The sequence below is a fragment of the Solea senegalensis genome, unplaced genomic scaffold, assembly GCF_019176455.1.
Source record: "Solea senegalensis isolate Sse05_10M unplaced genomic scaffold, IFAPA_SoseM_1 scf7180000012844, whole genome shotgun sequence".
Classification (NCBI taxonomy): domain Eukaryota; kingdom Metazoa; phylum Chordata; class Actinopteri; order Pleuronectiformes; family Soleidae; genus Solea; species Solea senegalensis.
Window position 1 is genome coordinate 58,613 of NW_025320706.1, and position 14,595 is coordinate 73,207.

The 14,595-nt window shown below is 42.4% G+C and overlaps 1 protein-coding gene across 1 annotated transcript; it reads left to right on the forward strand.

Annotated features, from left to right (window-relative positions):
* Nucleotides 1-578: 578 nt before the first annotated feature.
* On the forward strand, nucleotides 579-14,234 carry LOC122760019 (BTB/POZ domain-containing protein KCTD16-like). The gene is made up of 2 exons (XM_044015082.1): nucleotides 579-2,263; nucleotides 12,985-14,234. Exons 1-2 carry the CDS (start codon nucleotides 1,441-1,443, stop codon nucleotides 13,434-13,436), a joined length of 1,275 nt encoding a protein of 424 aa, XP_043871017.1. The 5' UTR covers nucleotides 579-1,440; the 3' UTR covers nucleotides 13,437-14,234.
* Nucleotides 14,235-14,595: the final 361 nt, after the last annotated feature.

The following is a 14,595-nucleotide window of genomic DNA, read 5'->3' on the forward strand; positions in this document are numbered from 1 at the left end:
GAGCAATAATGTACAAGTCCCAAACCCCAATCCTACTCATTGAGGACGGCTGCTTCTTCATTAATTCTTCCCTCAAAAACTGTCTAAAGACTGCATATAAAGTAGAATTTACAGTGCATGTGTAACTCGTGGAATATTATTTACATCCCAGTGTAAAATAAAGTCATATGAGCCACTTTATTTTTAAACAGACCCTGTGTGTTTATTTGAAAGTGGATAGCAGCAGAGGATGGTGGGAGCTGAGATCTGTCCATGGTGCTGAAGGAGGATTTCCCTCAGTTAAATTGATAATGAAAGGATCGATTTTCATATTAAGTCAAATAGTTGTGGGTGAAAGAAGTGATGCTGTTTTTTTGCCAACATGCTCAGTCTGTCAATTTTATCTAAATGTATTAAATTTTAATGTTGGCAGTTGTACAGAGACAGAGTTAAAGAGGAGGAACTATTCCATAAATCACCAGCTTTGTCACTGCCGATGGGCCTTTGAGCAAGGCATTGCCATCAACCCTCTCTCACTCTCTCGGGATAAGCCCGTGCACTGAGAGCATTGACATGTAAATGCGGAAGCCTCTGGGAAGAAGGAATTAAAAATCCGCAACGCTCGGATTTTAAGACTGCATTAGACCTGAATCCGCTCCGCAGCTGCTCGCCTGGATCAGCATTTGTTGTAAATCAGCACAAATGCATGGAGTCCATTTTCTGTCCATCTCCTGCAAATGTCATTTTCCTTTAAGATGATGTAAGTCATCACTTCACGGGACGATTCTCTCTTCTCTCTCTCTCTCTCTCTCTCTCTCTCTCTCGCTCGCTCTCTCAGAGCAGCATTATCTCTCAGCCTTCTGTCGGACCGAGCGTTTCCGCTCTCAGCAGTTTGGAGAGATGGGTGCGCACCAGAGTCCCGCTTTCGTTCCTGTTTCAGCAGCATCCCATTTGTCAGAAGCGACGCTCAGTAGCATGAAGGGATGCACGTCCACGTTCCTCGCTCAGTCTGACTGATGAGCGTGAACTCGAGTCCTATTCACAAAAAGAGGTCGAATCTTTCCACAGAAACTTGAGCGGGAAACAAAGCGTGTGTTTTACTTCTTTTCATGGAGGGAAATCTCAGACTGAAGTGGGGATTGTATTTCTCTGAAGTGAGCCGTCGCTGAGGATGCGAGAAACATGATGCTGATTGCGATCATCGAGCGGATTCAACGTGGACGGGCACATTTACGCACTGGGTTGAAGGGTTCACTTTAGGGCACACATTGAAATTGTTTGTATTTAGACATAGGTTGTATTTAGACATAGGTTGTGAGTGATTGCAGCCTAAATCAAGACTGTGCTTTGGGACCTGAGAGCATCCACATCATGCAGCTGCATCCCACATCCTGAACTCCTGGGACATTTGTGCGCTCTGTGATAGGGACTCAGATTTCCTGCAAAATCTGGAACAAAACAATGGCACTGAGCGAAAACTGCAAAACGCAGCCTGCAAAAGAGCAAAGCTCAGTGCAAATCCCTCCATCAGATGTTATTGAGCTGAATGTGGGAGGGCAGGTGTATTACACTCGCCATGCCACCTTGGCAAGCTTTCCAAACTCCTTACTCGGAAAACTGTTCTCTAATAAGAAGGGCTCTTCAAATGACTTGTCCCGGGACTTTAAAGGACGTTATTTCATCGACAGAGATGGCTTTCTGTTCCGGTATGTATTGGATTACCTTAGAGACAAGCAAGTTGTTCTCCCTGATCACTTTCCCGAGAGAGGGAGGTTGAAACGAGAGGCGGAATATTTCCAGCTGCCAGATCTGGTCAAACTTCTGTCCTCTGAGGAGCCAAACCTCATCTCGGACGAGTTAAACTACAGTGATGTGGATGATGCGTCGCAGGACAGCGATCAGAGGTTTTACCCCTCTTACTCCCTGGACAGGAGGTACGGCTACATCACGGTGGCTTTGACAGGCGTACGTGCTGCCGGAGGCAGAGAGAGTCTCATTGATGGTAAGGCCAAAAAGTTACCACGGATCTTCATCAGCAGCAGGATCGGCTTGGCGAAGGAGGTGTTCGGAGACGCCCTGAATGAGAACAGGGACACGGACCGACCACCGGACCGGTACTCCTGCAGGTTCTACCTCAAGTTCCGGCACCTGGAGAGAGCTTTTGACATGCTGTCAGAGAGCGGCTTTCACATTGTGGCCTGCAACTCGTCCCTGACTGCGTCCCCCATCGGCCATTACGCGGATGACAGGGTCTGGTCCAATTACGCACAGTACATCTTCTACCGTGAGTGAAGATTTACTCCCACATATTATACTTTCAAGGCTGATGTGAATTAAATGAGAGATTCCGACCTTCACATATAATATAAACAACAGGGACATTAAACATAAACACCTGGTGTCAAAGTCATAAATAATAAAGGTGTCCCTCCCCCTAAACATATTCATATTGTTTGGTTTATTGAACTGGACAGAAATGAAGAAGCCTATAAGATGAGAGGTGATACATTTTACTTTTTCATGCAAAACTCTTTGTCTGGCTCAGTCACACCACCAGGAGGCATCGCAACATCCCCTTCCCATTTGACTATCCACATATACCTTGCATTGGCTGACTTTAAATTTCTTGCCCAGGGGCTTCAATGGGAGTTGAGTCAGAAGGCTGCTGCACGCGTCATGCGTAAAGTAAACACGGCTTATTGCTCAGATTCCACAGTGGGCAGCAAAAATACACATGGATGCCACTGCAATGTCATAATTGTTTACTCATTAAAAAAAGTGCCTTTAATTAGTTGTCAATACGGTTCATCCCTCTCTGCACAGGGAGGAGTTGTGCCATATGGCCAATTAAAAAGCACTTTGTTCATTATCCTGACTTCTTTTTGAAGAGCTGAGGAAAAAGCAGTTGGAGGGTAAATACTGGAGGTGCAGTGCTGAGGAGAACATAACATGCATTTGGCTTATGATTAATCAATATGGTTGTTAATATGGGCTACTTATAATAATGGGCTCTGAAATGACCTACGATAACATCCAGTTATTCCCTGAGTCATTCAGCAGCATATGGCAATGAGTTGGTTTCGAAACCAAAATCTTTGATTTTTCATTGTTTAATGTCACTTCAATAAATGTATACTTATATATTGGAAACAAGAGAGTTTCATATTTTTTGATGGATTTGCTTGTGTTAAGTGAATATTCAAATGAAGCTTAAAGTAGGGAAGAGACATGTACACCATGGAAGAAAAAAGTTGTAGTTAGCGAGGAGTGCACGCGAGGAGAGGAGAAGAGAGAGGGAATTTATGGAGGGAAAGGAAGCGAAGAAGAGCAGATGGAGGAGAGTGGCTGAGCACGAGGGATGAGACAGTAAAAGTTGCATGAGGCCTGACCATGGGGAGAAAGAACTGAGGCAGAAAAAAAGAGTGAGGAAGCGAGGAAGAAAAATAGATTAAAGCAACTATCAGACAGGAAAGATCATTGAGTTTGAGGGAGAGGCGTGGAAAAGGTTTTGGGTGTTCAGACTCGGACACAAACACACACACACACCTGGTTTTCGTTGAAAGAGAGCAGACAAGGTGAGGGTGAAAGGAAACTCACACACATGTACACATATATATATATATATACAGTGAGCTTTATGAGACGAAGGCCTTGGCAGAGTGATGGATAGACATGTCAAAGGCAGACAGACGTAAGAGCCTTTGCTTTACAACACAGCGGCCTGCATCCACTTTTAAAACTCATTCTGTAACCTGATTCTGAATGTGGGGCAGTATCTGGCCCAGGGCAGATAGATAGTCCTAAACTAAGAATACGTGTAAGTGCACCTTTTGGACTAAAGGGCATGAAACAGATGTGCAGAATTGTTTGTTGTTTTCAGTCGAGCTTTTCTCTCGTTCCTCTTGTTCAGCCCCATATGGAGTCAAACAAACAGGCTGGGTTTGTTGAGTTAGTGTAAAATGAACAACTCAGCCTGGTAGCAAAGCAAAGTCAAAGACACTCTTACAGCCTGTCAGTTCCTTCAGTGCATCAGTTGTTTTCTACATACGCCACTGGCTGTCAGTGTTAGTGTGGACTCGAGTTTCCAAAAATACCCAATGGTACTACAGATAATTCTGCAGTGTGGTATCATCTACAGCAACAGTGAGGGGGTTCATTTATTCCTTCATAAGGTGTGGACACTCACCCACTCCTGCCTGGCTGGACATTTGCTCTTGGTTTCTCCACAGACTAAAACAAATGATTCTTTGCGCAAAGGGGCATTCCCCTCAGGAGGCCACGGTGTCCGAGCATCCATCACGAACAGGAGTTTCATCACTTGGCCATGACAAATAATTCACAATTAACCTGGTATGACTTGTTCACCCTTCAAATAAACAAATGAGCCAGAGAGAGACATTTATCAACACTAATACAGAAAGAGTATGAAAGCTCCTTTCTGCCAGTTCAAGAAAAACAAAATATCTTTGGTGATGTTTCGTATAAATAAAACAAATGTAGGTCAGCATTATAAGACAATCAGGCTTTTTGTCAAGCAGAAATTGTTTAGCATGATAGTAAAATTAGATTTTTGATTGACAGTGATAATGTTAATATTATTAAAATGATTAACAATTCTAACCTTGAGGTTCTTGCCCGGGCATGGTCTCTTTATTGCCAATTATCTCTGGGGAAAGAAGATGAGAGAGTCTTGGCTAATTTAAAGGCAATCTGCGATCCCAAAATATTTCCTCATCTCCAATCATCCACTGGAAGTGCCATTTCGAGAGATTCATGTTCAGCTATTTTTAAGCGCCATTTGAAACACAAGTCATATTTTAACCGAGCGCCAATCGCGTTTTAAAATAGAGCAGATATCAGCTCATCATTTAGCACAAAGTCCCAGCGTAACCTGCTGTGACATTACAGCCCCCACATCACAGAAGCAGACCAAATCATCAGGGAAAGTTTCACATCTCATATTCTGAAAGAGACGTGCAGAACTGTCACCAATGGGAGACACAAACAGTAAAGATGGAAAATGATTATGCCAGTCAGTTGTGCTCTGTTAATATAACTCTGCAGTCTTCATTTGGACTGTGAATGAGATGATGTGCAGCCATAATGGCTCCTGAACAATAGCCACAAGACGGCAGGGAGAGACGGGGGGAAAGTAATCAATTGCTTGGGTGTAATGGAGGCAGAGATTGGGCCGTCTCCTGGCTCTCAGAGAGCCTGGTTGGAGTCTGGATGGATTGGCAGTGCCTGCGAAAGATGAATGCGCCCCCAAGAATAACTCATATACGCCCTTAAGAGCATCTGGGCAGAGGAATTGTCAGAGGTAAAGCACAGACATGTGTGTTTGCTTTTGCCATAGTTGCAGAGCTTTGTGCACTACATCAGTTTAAGTAGACAATCTGACTCACCTTGAGAGTACATCCGGGTTTATTGAAAAGGTGCAGATGCAAAGGGAAAATGTAGTTTCTGAAATAAATCATTCCTTGAAGCAGCGAGTTCTGAAATACGCTGGTGTTTGTTTGTTTTTTTTTTCCATGTTTTAGCTCATTTACTATAAACGGTTTGCTGCTTGCTGTTTGTTTTCTAAATCAAGCTACTTCAACACTTTATAGTGTATGTGCAACGACATACAGTACTGTCTGGCCGCTGACTCGCAGATATGTTCCAGTGTCCTTGAACACACCAACAAAGAGAGTTTCCACAGTACTCCTCTGCCTCATTACTGAGTGATGATAAGGCAATTTTGACAAGTAACTGCACAGACGTTGATGGATTGCCCATCTCAAGCATTCTGAAATGTGGAACTGGTGCAATGACTCTTATCATGAAGCACTTATAACTCACATCATGTTAGTTTAAAAACAAGAAACTTAAACTTTGGCCAATATTTAAGTCGAGTAACTTGTGGCCCTGTTTCTTTTTGCGCCGTGCAGCTGTGGGAGAACAGGTATAACAGCTCTTACCATCGGACATCTAACACCGTGTCCCCCCAGAGACACTTAATGGCAGTCTGGATGGTGAAACTCCTCACATTGTGGGCAGAGCTAAGTGTTTTCTAAAGATGAGGGGATCCTCTGAAGGGAAGCTTCTCTTTTTTGGCTCTGTTTGAAGTTTCATGTCTTTTATTGCATGTGAGATTAGGTAGATTTGTCCCAAAGATCTGTTGTAATCTCAGTAAATGCTGAGGAACTTAAACACAAATCTTGCACCGTATTAAATTGCCCTTTTTCCGTTTAGTTTTAGATTAACAGTTAAACTGTGACAGGCAGTTGCCCTGGCTCAGTTAGACTCAAACTGTAATGCAGAATAGAAATAAATGATCAAGAATAAAAATGAAGAATTATGCACAGACACTACTGAAACAAGCTGGTGCATCACGTCAGTGGTTGCAGATATAATCCATCAAATAGTGTTTGTGTGATTTTGATTGATTGTAGTTATTTTGTAGGCTGGAATTGGAAGAAATGCAAAAAGAGTGTTGGAAGAGATTAATTGGTAGTTTATTTGTGGAAAGTCAGAGGATTTGCGTGTGAAAGTAATTTTACTTTTGTTACCTGCTCTGAAAATCCTCCTTGTCTGCGAAAGGGACAAGGAATTGTCCCCCCTCTTTCATCCAGTCTCCTCCAAACAACATTGAGGTGTTGACAAGATCTCAGTGATGTCTTCCCGCTCTCATCATTTGTTGTGCAGTGAAGGGGTATGGTACTGGGTCAGGGGACAAGCCTACAGGGAGAGGCCGATATAGACACTTCAATCTGTCTGCGTTATGTGTATATCACTCCGTGAGGGAGAGACTCAGTGGGCAGCCACCCTCTGACTGTGGGAAGGGACGGCAGCGGCTTGTCATTAACTATCACCCAGTGAGGCTGTCATTCTTTGATAATTTGGGTCGAGGCAGTTTTTGAGTGACGAAGAGATGCTCTGTGTCCTTGGGAAGCTGCAGGGTTCACCCGGACTTTACTCCTCCCCAGGTGTGTCTCTAGCCTGCGGTGAATGACGGTTGTTTTGGCACAGTGCACTGGTGAGGTGAAGGTAACTGATATTGACAAATTGTCATGGAAAATAACATTTACATTCGTTTACGACTTATCTCAACATACACATTCCAACAGACATTATTGTCGTTGGCAAGAAGGTGGCTGAAGCCATCCGTTAGGCTCGAAGTGATACTTTTACAGCAGATAGGACAATCTTGTTGAAATGGATTTTCTTCTTCCTGTAAGGACAGTCACTGGCCTTGCAAGGCAAGACATTTTCTGCTGCAAGGACGCATTGGCCTAATTTGTGAGCTAACAAGCATGTAAACTACACTCCTCCTGAGGCAGAGGCAAAGTAAAAAAAAAAAATTTGTGGAGCTGGATATAGGAGCTGCAGAATGAAAGACACATCAGAGCATCTGCACTCAGCAGATGCACTGCACTTTTTTTTGCTTATTTTACCCATAAAAGGGCAAGAAATCCAGAATAACCTCCAATATCTGGCAGTTATTTACAACTTACTGCATGTTTAAAAAATGTATGTATGTAGGGAAATTAGCGTAACACGTTGGCTTTGACTTCTCAGCTTCCAGAAACCATTAGCGATAGCACAAACTGTCGCATAATTACGATAATGCAAAGTGTGCAAACGTGTCGTCTGCGATACGCTCAAAGGGTGTCAAAGGGTTGAAGCTGTCGTGTGGAACTTTTAAATATATATATACATATACATATATATATACATATATATATATACATATACATATATATACATATATATATATATACATATATATACATATATATATATATATATGTATAGTCACTACATTCAAACTATTGTCAAGCGACAAGGCTGCATACAGAAGAAGTGGATTGTACTGCATAATAAAAAAATAAACCAGGCTGTTCAGTAGGGCTGCACAATCAACTGTGACTTCTCACTATTCCATTTTTAAAACACTGCACTTCATGTACAGAAAGAGTCACAAATATCTGGGCATATGGCTTGATATCGTTTGAAGAAATGTTTTCCCCTAGAGGCAAGAAACAGAACTGTACAGTGCTCATTATTATGGTGATGTGATTTACATGCACGCAGCTTTATCTCTTCTTCAGAAACTGGACTGTGTAAATCATGGTTTTGTAATAAATGCTGGCTCATACACTCGCCACTGTATTTTGTATGAATCTGTAGGTTGGTTGTCTGTTAACCAGAGGAGGAAAATGCATATGCTGATTTTTACTAGCGAGGCCTTGTTAAATGAACTTCTTATGTATATGTCTAGAGTCTTATAATGTCACATCAAGGGCTTTTTTTATGGACCATCATGAAACAAACATCCAAGGGGCTCGGATTGAGGATCTTGTTGGTTTGGCCTGTATACTTCTGCACTTTACTTTATTATGTCTCTTCTTCAACTACTTCCTTTTACCTTTTATATTCTTTTGTGAGTTTTATATCTAAAATAGCTTTGTCTCTGTAAGTATTTGTAGTATTTGTGCTGCTGCATTGACCAGGACTCCATGGAAGAAGGGATGGGACCTTCCTGGGTGATTAAAGTATGAATAAAAGAAAAATAAATTAATGTGATCATCTGATATTGAAGATTTGAGCTCCTCCAATAGATTTATAGAAGCTTTATTGTCCTGGAAGGAAGGAAGTTATTTTTCAGTGTGTAATACATGTCAAATCTTCATTGGCGTGGCAATAGAAGCAGGGTAAAAGACATAAGACGCTAAATTAACAATATAAAAATGTAGACTAAAAGGACGGACCTCATCAACATCAGGAGGCACTTGGCACCAGTCCACAGTACTCACACTGTAAATCCCTGTCTAGCAATAAATCGTCCGGAAGTCTGACAATAAGGAGGTGGAGATTGCGTGCTTTGCATCCACAGACCTCTGATTGGTGTGCTCAACCGATGCTCCTTTATTTCGGTCCCATTTACAGAAAGAGGTGCTTTAGGAACACACATTTGGACAAATAAGAAGCAGGTAATGAAAGTAAATATAGCAGACATGTTTATTAGAGAAATTCAGACACTTTCTGTCGGAAGCAGACAGCCTGTGTATAAAATGCTGCTTTGACTTCAACACTTATTTGATTTATTTAGATTATTATGGGCACAGTTCATGTCACTGTAGACAGCTGCAGGGCACTCGGGTCTGCATACAAAACTAAATTGTGTTACGGCCTTTCTGTGCAATAATACAATAATAACATGAAACTGCTGATCGTTTGTTTTTGTTTATTTATTTTTGCCTCCCAACTATCAGGTCGTGCCAAGCCTCTCTCAGGTTACATGTCTGAAGCACAGAACTGCTCTTTCCTTAAAAACAATGAATCATCAGACACACAATACTGAGTCAGCACTGAACACACTAATGTCTGCCAAGAAACTCAGTGGTGTTTGAGTTTGTCACTGCTCACAGTCTCCCATCATGTTCATGTTCTACTCTCCTGCTACTTGATCCATCCTTCTTCTACCACTTTATCCTCCACATGAGGGTCACGGGGAGGGAGCTGTGCCAATCTCAGCTGACATAGGGCGACAGGCGGGGCACACAGTTCAGTCCATCACAGGGCCACATACACATACAAACAACCACCCACTCTCACACCTTTTGAGAGTGGGTGGTTGAGAGTGTCCAAATCACCTAATCTCCATATTGGACTGTAGGAGGAAACTGGAGAACCCGGAGTAAGCCCACACACACACACACACACACACGGGGAGCAAACTCCATGCAGAAAGGCCCTTGTTCAGATTGCTGCAAAGGCAAGAGTGCTAACCACGACACCAACTGTGTGGCCCGCCTGCTACTTTATATTAATCTAATAACCAGTTGAATGAACATAAAACAGACTTTTGTTGTCAGGAGGACAAACATGGAGGGGGTTTGAGGAAACCCCATGTGACACGCCTGCACGCTCCCACTCAAAACTCGACCCTCCCCGTGCTATTCATGAGAAGTGCAGATACAGCTTGCGTCTGGTCCAGTCTCTTAATGTGGTTGGAATATGATCTCTCAGAGAGACTGTATAGATCTGAGAAAAACACAATGCAATCAATGGCTTCCCTGAAAAGACAGCAAAGTGTGTTATGCACGGCCAGTTGTTTATGTGCACCACAGAAGGACCGGGTCTCTCGACAAGGTTCTTAGCGGTTTCCTGGCTCTGACAGGGCCATCAAAGCCGGATCGTTCATCCATCCATTCATTCATTCATTCATTCATTTGCAAATGGAAATTCACAGATGTCACCTGCAAGCACACTCCTATTGAGCGAAACTAGCTGTCAATCACACCAGTGTCTACTCAAATGGGCCCTGATTTATTCTCTATTTGCATCTAAATGGGAACTCATTAAAATCCTCAGGAAAATGTTTACAAATCAAGTGATGGGAAAGTTTGTTTTCCTATCGAATTACAATTGAACAGACTTCTTTTTGTAACCAGCAGAGTTGGTAGCACAATAGCAAGGGTGTCAAATGTACAGTCAGAGGGTCCAATCCGGCCTACAGGATTAATCTTTACAAATCTAATCATAATGTAAAGTACCATAATTTATAGTCTCAGAATCATATAAATCTACTCTGATGGTATAAATGGTAATGCACATGTGTAAATGGTAAAATTATGCATAATACTCTTGAAATTGCACTTATTTTTCTCAGGAAACATCCGGTTGTTCATAATATGTTTTGAACGACAAAGGGAAAAAAATAGGAGTTCTTGTTGTTTATATTATTATTATGCTATTATTTTACTGGTCCGGCCCACTTGAGATCATAATGTGCTGTATGCGTCACGTCCAGGTTGTCCTCAACTGGCAAACTGGAGGTCTATATGTACTTTTTATATATGGTCTATGGTCAGAGCCAAGCCACTTCCATGTTTGGAAAAAGCTACAGCAAAATGAAAGCGCAGGTGCTTCTCAGGCTGTCAGTGGCTTTCATACAATTCATTCTCCCGCATAAGCTGAGAGTGTTATGACGATATCATTGGGTGTTGGCTAGCTTCGTAAACGGGTTGCCCCTCTGGACAACAGCATTCAGTCATTTAGAAACAATTCACAGCCTCCCTCCCTCTCTAAAGCGCCTGCATCCATTTGCCGTGTGCTGTTCCAGCTAGATTCATTTTCTGTGTGGGGAAATTGGTGCACTGATTGGCCTCTTTACCCATGGATTAGCCATTAAAATGCTGTTAGTGAGTCTCTCACTATCAGCCCAATGCAATCATCACACCAGAGATAAGGTCGTTATTACAGTGTGCACAGAGAGGTTAAAATCCCCCTTGAACTCTGTTCAGTATAAACCAGTGCATGCACTAGATGGAGGTAATGGACAAATGATTGTTCCCTCTGAGATATTGACTGTGTATCATTGCATTGGAAAAAGCTATTAAGAGGTTTTTAGCATCTGGGTGCCAAGTATTTTTTTTCTTCTCATACACCGCTGTTTATGCTACAGCAAACACAGCAGTTTTCAACCTGTTTGTTCATCCTAATCAGACAAGTTCAAGAATATTTTTGCAAATAAAACATCTACTTTTCTATAAATTGTCTTCACTACACGTCACAGTGCAGTACAGGACTCCTGGTTCCTAATTAGCAGTGAAGCAGGAGGACATGAGATGAGATAAGAAATAGGCACAGGCCATTAAAGTCTTCTGCTTGTTCTTGGTTCGCTGCTCCTCTACTTTGTGACAGGAGGTCAGGACACCTGCAGGGTCTGCAGGTACATCTATTCACTCCTCTCTTCAATGACCTGGTTCTGCTACTACCCAAGATTTATTTTTTGCGTCTACCTTGCTTTTTCTGACCTTAATGCCTCCCTAAAGGCAGAAAGCAAATTTGTATTCTTGTTTGACTGAGTGATCCGAAATAAGAAAAATACTGCATCACCTCCTTGGTACGCTGGTTACATTTCGAATAAGAAACTACGATGGAAAAGTGGATTGCCTTGCGTCCTGACAAGCGTTGCCTTGGGAAATGTTAAAGGTCTTTTAGGGAGACACAGTGAACAAGTCACTGGGTTCTACTTATAAGAGGATGCAATAGGCACATACTACCAGTATAGCTCCTTCAAATTTTACATGTCTATGCCAATAACTTGCCAATAGCAACCCACATGCAGGCATCTCATTTTAATTTAAAGATATACTGTATGTATGACATTGAAACAGCTGCAACAGCATTCGTCAGCATTTGCTTGGTTAGTCCAAGTGTGTCTTTTGTTCAGTGGTGGAATCTGTCACCACACAGACAGCTGGCTCTTTACAGTCTCTCTGCAAAGGGAGAAACCTCAGTTGACAGACGTGCTGTGTACAAACACAAATATACACACTTAAATCAGAAATAAAAACTACTGTGCTAAGATAAATACATTATAAGAAGTACAGCTAAAATAAGCTACAGCATGCATGCACCATAAAAATAAAATGCATCGTGCTCAAGCAGAGCTGAAAGGGCTGCTCAAACATATAAAGGTAGGCTGTCCCACAGCTTGGAGGTCACCACCAAAAAGCTTCAACAAACCTGTTTTTTTAAGCTGTGATCTTGGCATGTGTAGTTTGGTCAGATGATGTCAGAGCTCTGAAGCCTAAAGAGCTCTGTCAGATAAGAAGGCGCCATGCCATTAAGACTTAAATCATTTAACAAGGCTTCGGAGCGGAGGAAAGTAGATCTGGGAGAGAGTTTGGTGCACACAACTAACGGGCTTTAAACCACAAACATGCATGCATGTGTTATGTTAACACGTTTGAGCAGTTAAACCTCTGTCCAACAGTTTCTATCTGGCCTGTATCACTGTGCCGCGGTATCAGTTTGACCGCGTCCCAAACTCTCTCCCAGAGCTCCTCGTTAAGTGATCTAACAACGTTGCATCCACTTTACTCCTGCGGTCTGTGTTATCTTTTTTGGGACTGACAGGTCCCGACACCCTGCACCTGAGTCATGTGTGTGGTGTTTGTGTGCATATGGTCAGAACAACTAGATAAGTGTGTTTTTGTGTGTGTTCCTCAGGTGGGCCCTCGAGGTGGTCGTCCTCTCACTGTGACTGCTGCTGCAAGAGCCACAAAAGTGAGCACGAGGGTGAGAGTGGTACTTCCTTAAACGACCTCTCAACTTCCTGTTCTGAGACCCAGTCAGAGGCAAGCTCCCCTCAAGGAACCGTGATCCGTGGCCCGGTGAGACGGCAGACAAACATCCAAACGCTAGACCGTCCTATGCCTAAAGGACCAATTCATATGATGCAGCAGGCAGAGATGCGCCGCAAAACTGACATGCTCCGCGTGAGAACCTTCGGGGTCCGAGATCGAGAGGCCGCAAAGAGAAAATCGAATAAGGAGAAGATGACTCCGCAGCAGGAGCTGGCGAAATGCATCCAGGACTTCCAGCGTATAAGAATTCCTGATCGCTTTCCAGAGAGGAAGTATATGTGGCAGTCAGAGCTCCTGAGAAAGTATCGTCTCTAAGTGTGAAGCGTGTGAAGAAAGGAAAAGAAGGGAGTTGGCGCTGTTTTCAGAACGTCGAGTCACATTCAGTAAAGATTACTGACTGCATTGGCAATAGACCTCATGCTCTAAGACACACACTGTACTAGTAAAAATAAAAACTTTGCCCACTTCCCCTGCCAGCATGACTAGAGGAGTACTCAAAGTACAGGGCAGCGTGAGTCATTGATTTGTCAAATATGCACAGTGTTGTATATGTTATGCACATGCGTAAATCAGGTTACTGCTGTTGGGGCTTACATCGCTAACCTTGTTCTCACTTCAAAGAGCTGGGAGCCAGGCGCACAAAAGGCGACGACTGAATCACAAGTTGAAGCAACAAAGCAACCTCAGGGGCAAAATCATTTCAATTCATCAAACTACCACATAATGTATGTGTAACTGCCCTCGATAGGTGTTTTTTTTTTTTTTTTTCCAATGGATGTACCCAGATGGTGCTGTGAGTTAGCGATGGAATATCACAATACTCCACTGATAACACATATACTTAAACGTACGCTTCGATAACAGCACTGCATGTCATTTCACCCTTAGCATAAATATGCAATATCAAAAAAAAACTTCGATTCACTGTTAGGTGTGAAAGTGTAAAAATGGTGAGTTATGACTGAGACTGATTTCAATGAGCAAAGCACCATCTCTTTGTGAAGGTTTGTGTCTCTTTACTGTATGTGTTGTATAGACCATGTTGTGTAGCTAGAATTTAATGCCAATGGATTTTAGGTGTGCAAAAAAGTTAATAAATGGGTCACAATTGTATCTATTTAGTTGACTTTTAACCTTCCTTGATGTTGACACTGAAGTTTACTCTGCGTGCCCTGCAATGTTAGTCAACAGAGGTCAACAGAGGTCAAATAGAATAGTTTAATTTGAGCTAAAAGGTAAAAAACCTCTTGTCATGTTACCCTCCACCGTTAGCAGTCCACCACTCACAAAACTGGCTTTATTCAAGAAGTGAAATTGATCCTTCCTCGTTTATATTTTAATGTGAACCTCTTTGTCTTGAGAGAATATTAAGGAAACGGAAAGAGAACTGTAGTTGTGCATCACAAGGACCATTTATAGAGAGCACTATTTTTAGCAAACACATTTCTGCAGTGTCGCCACATTGCATCTGTTA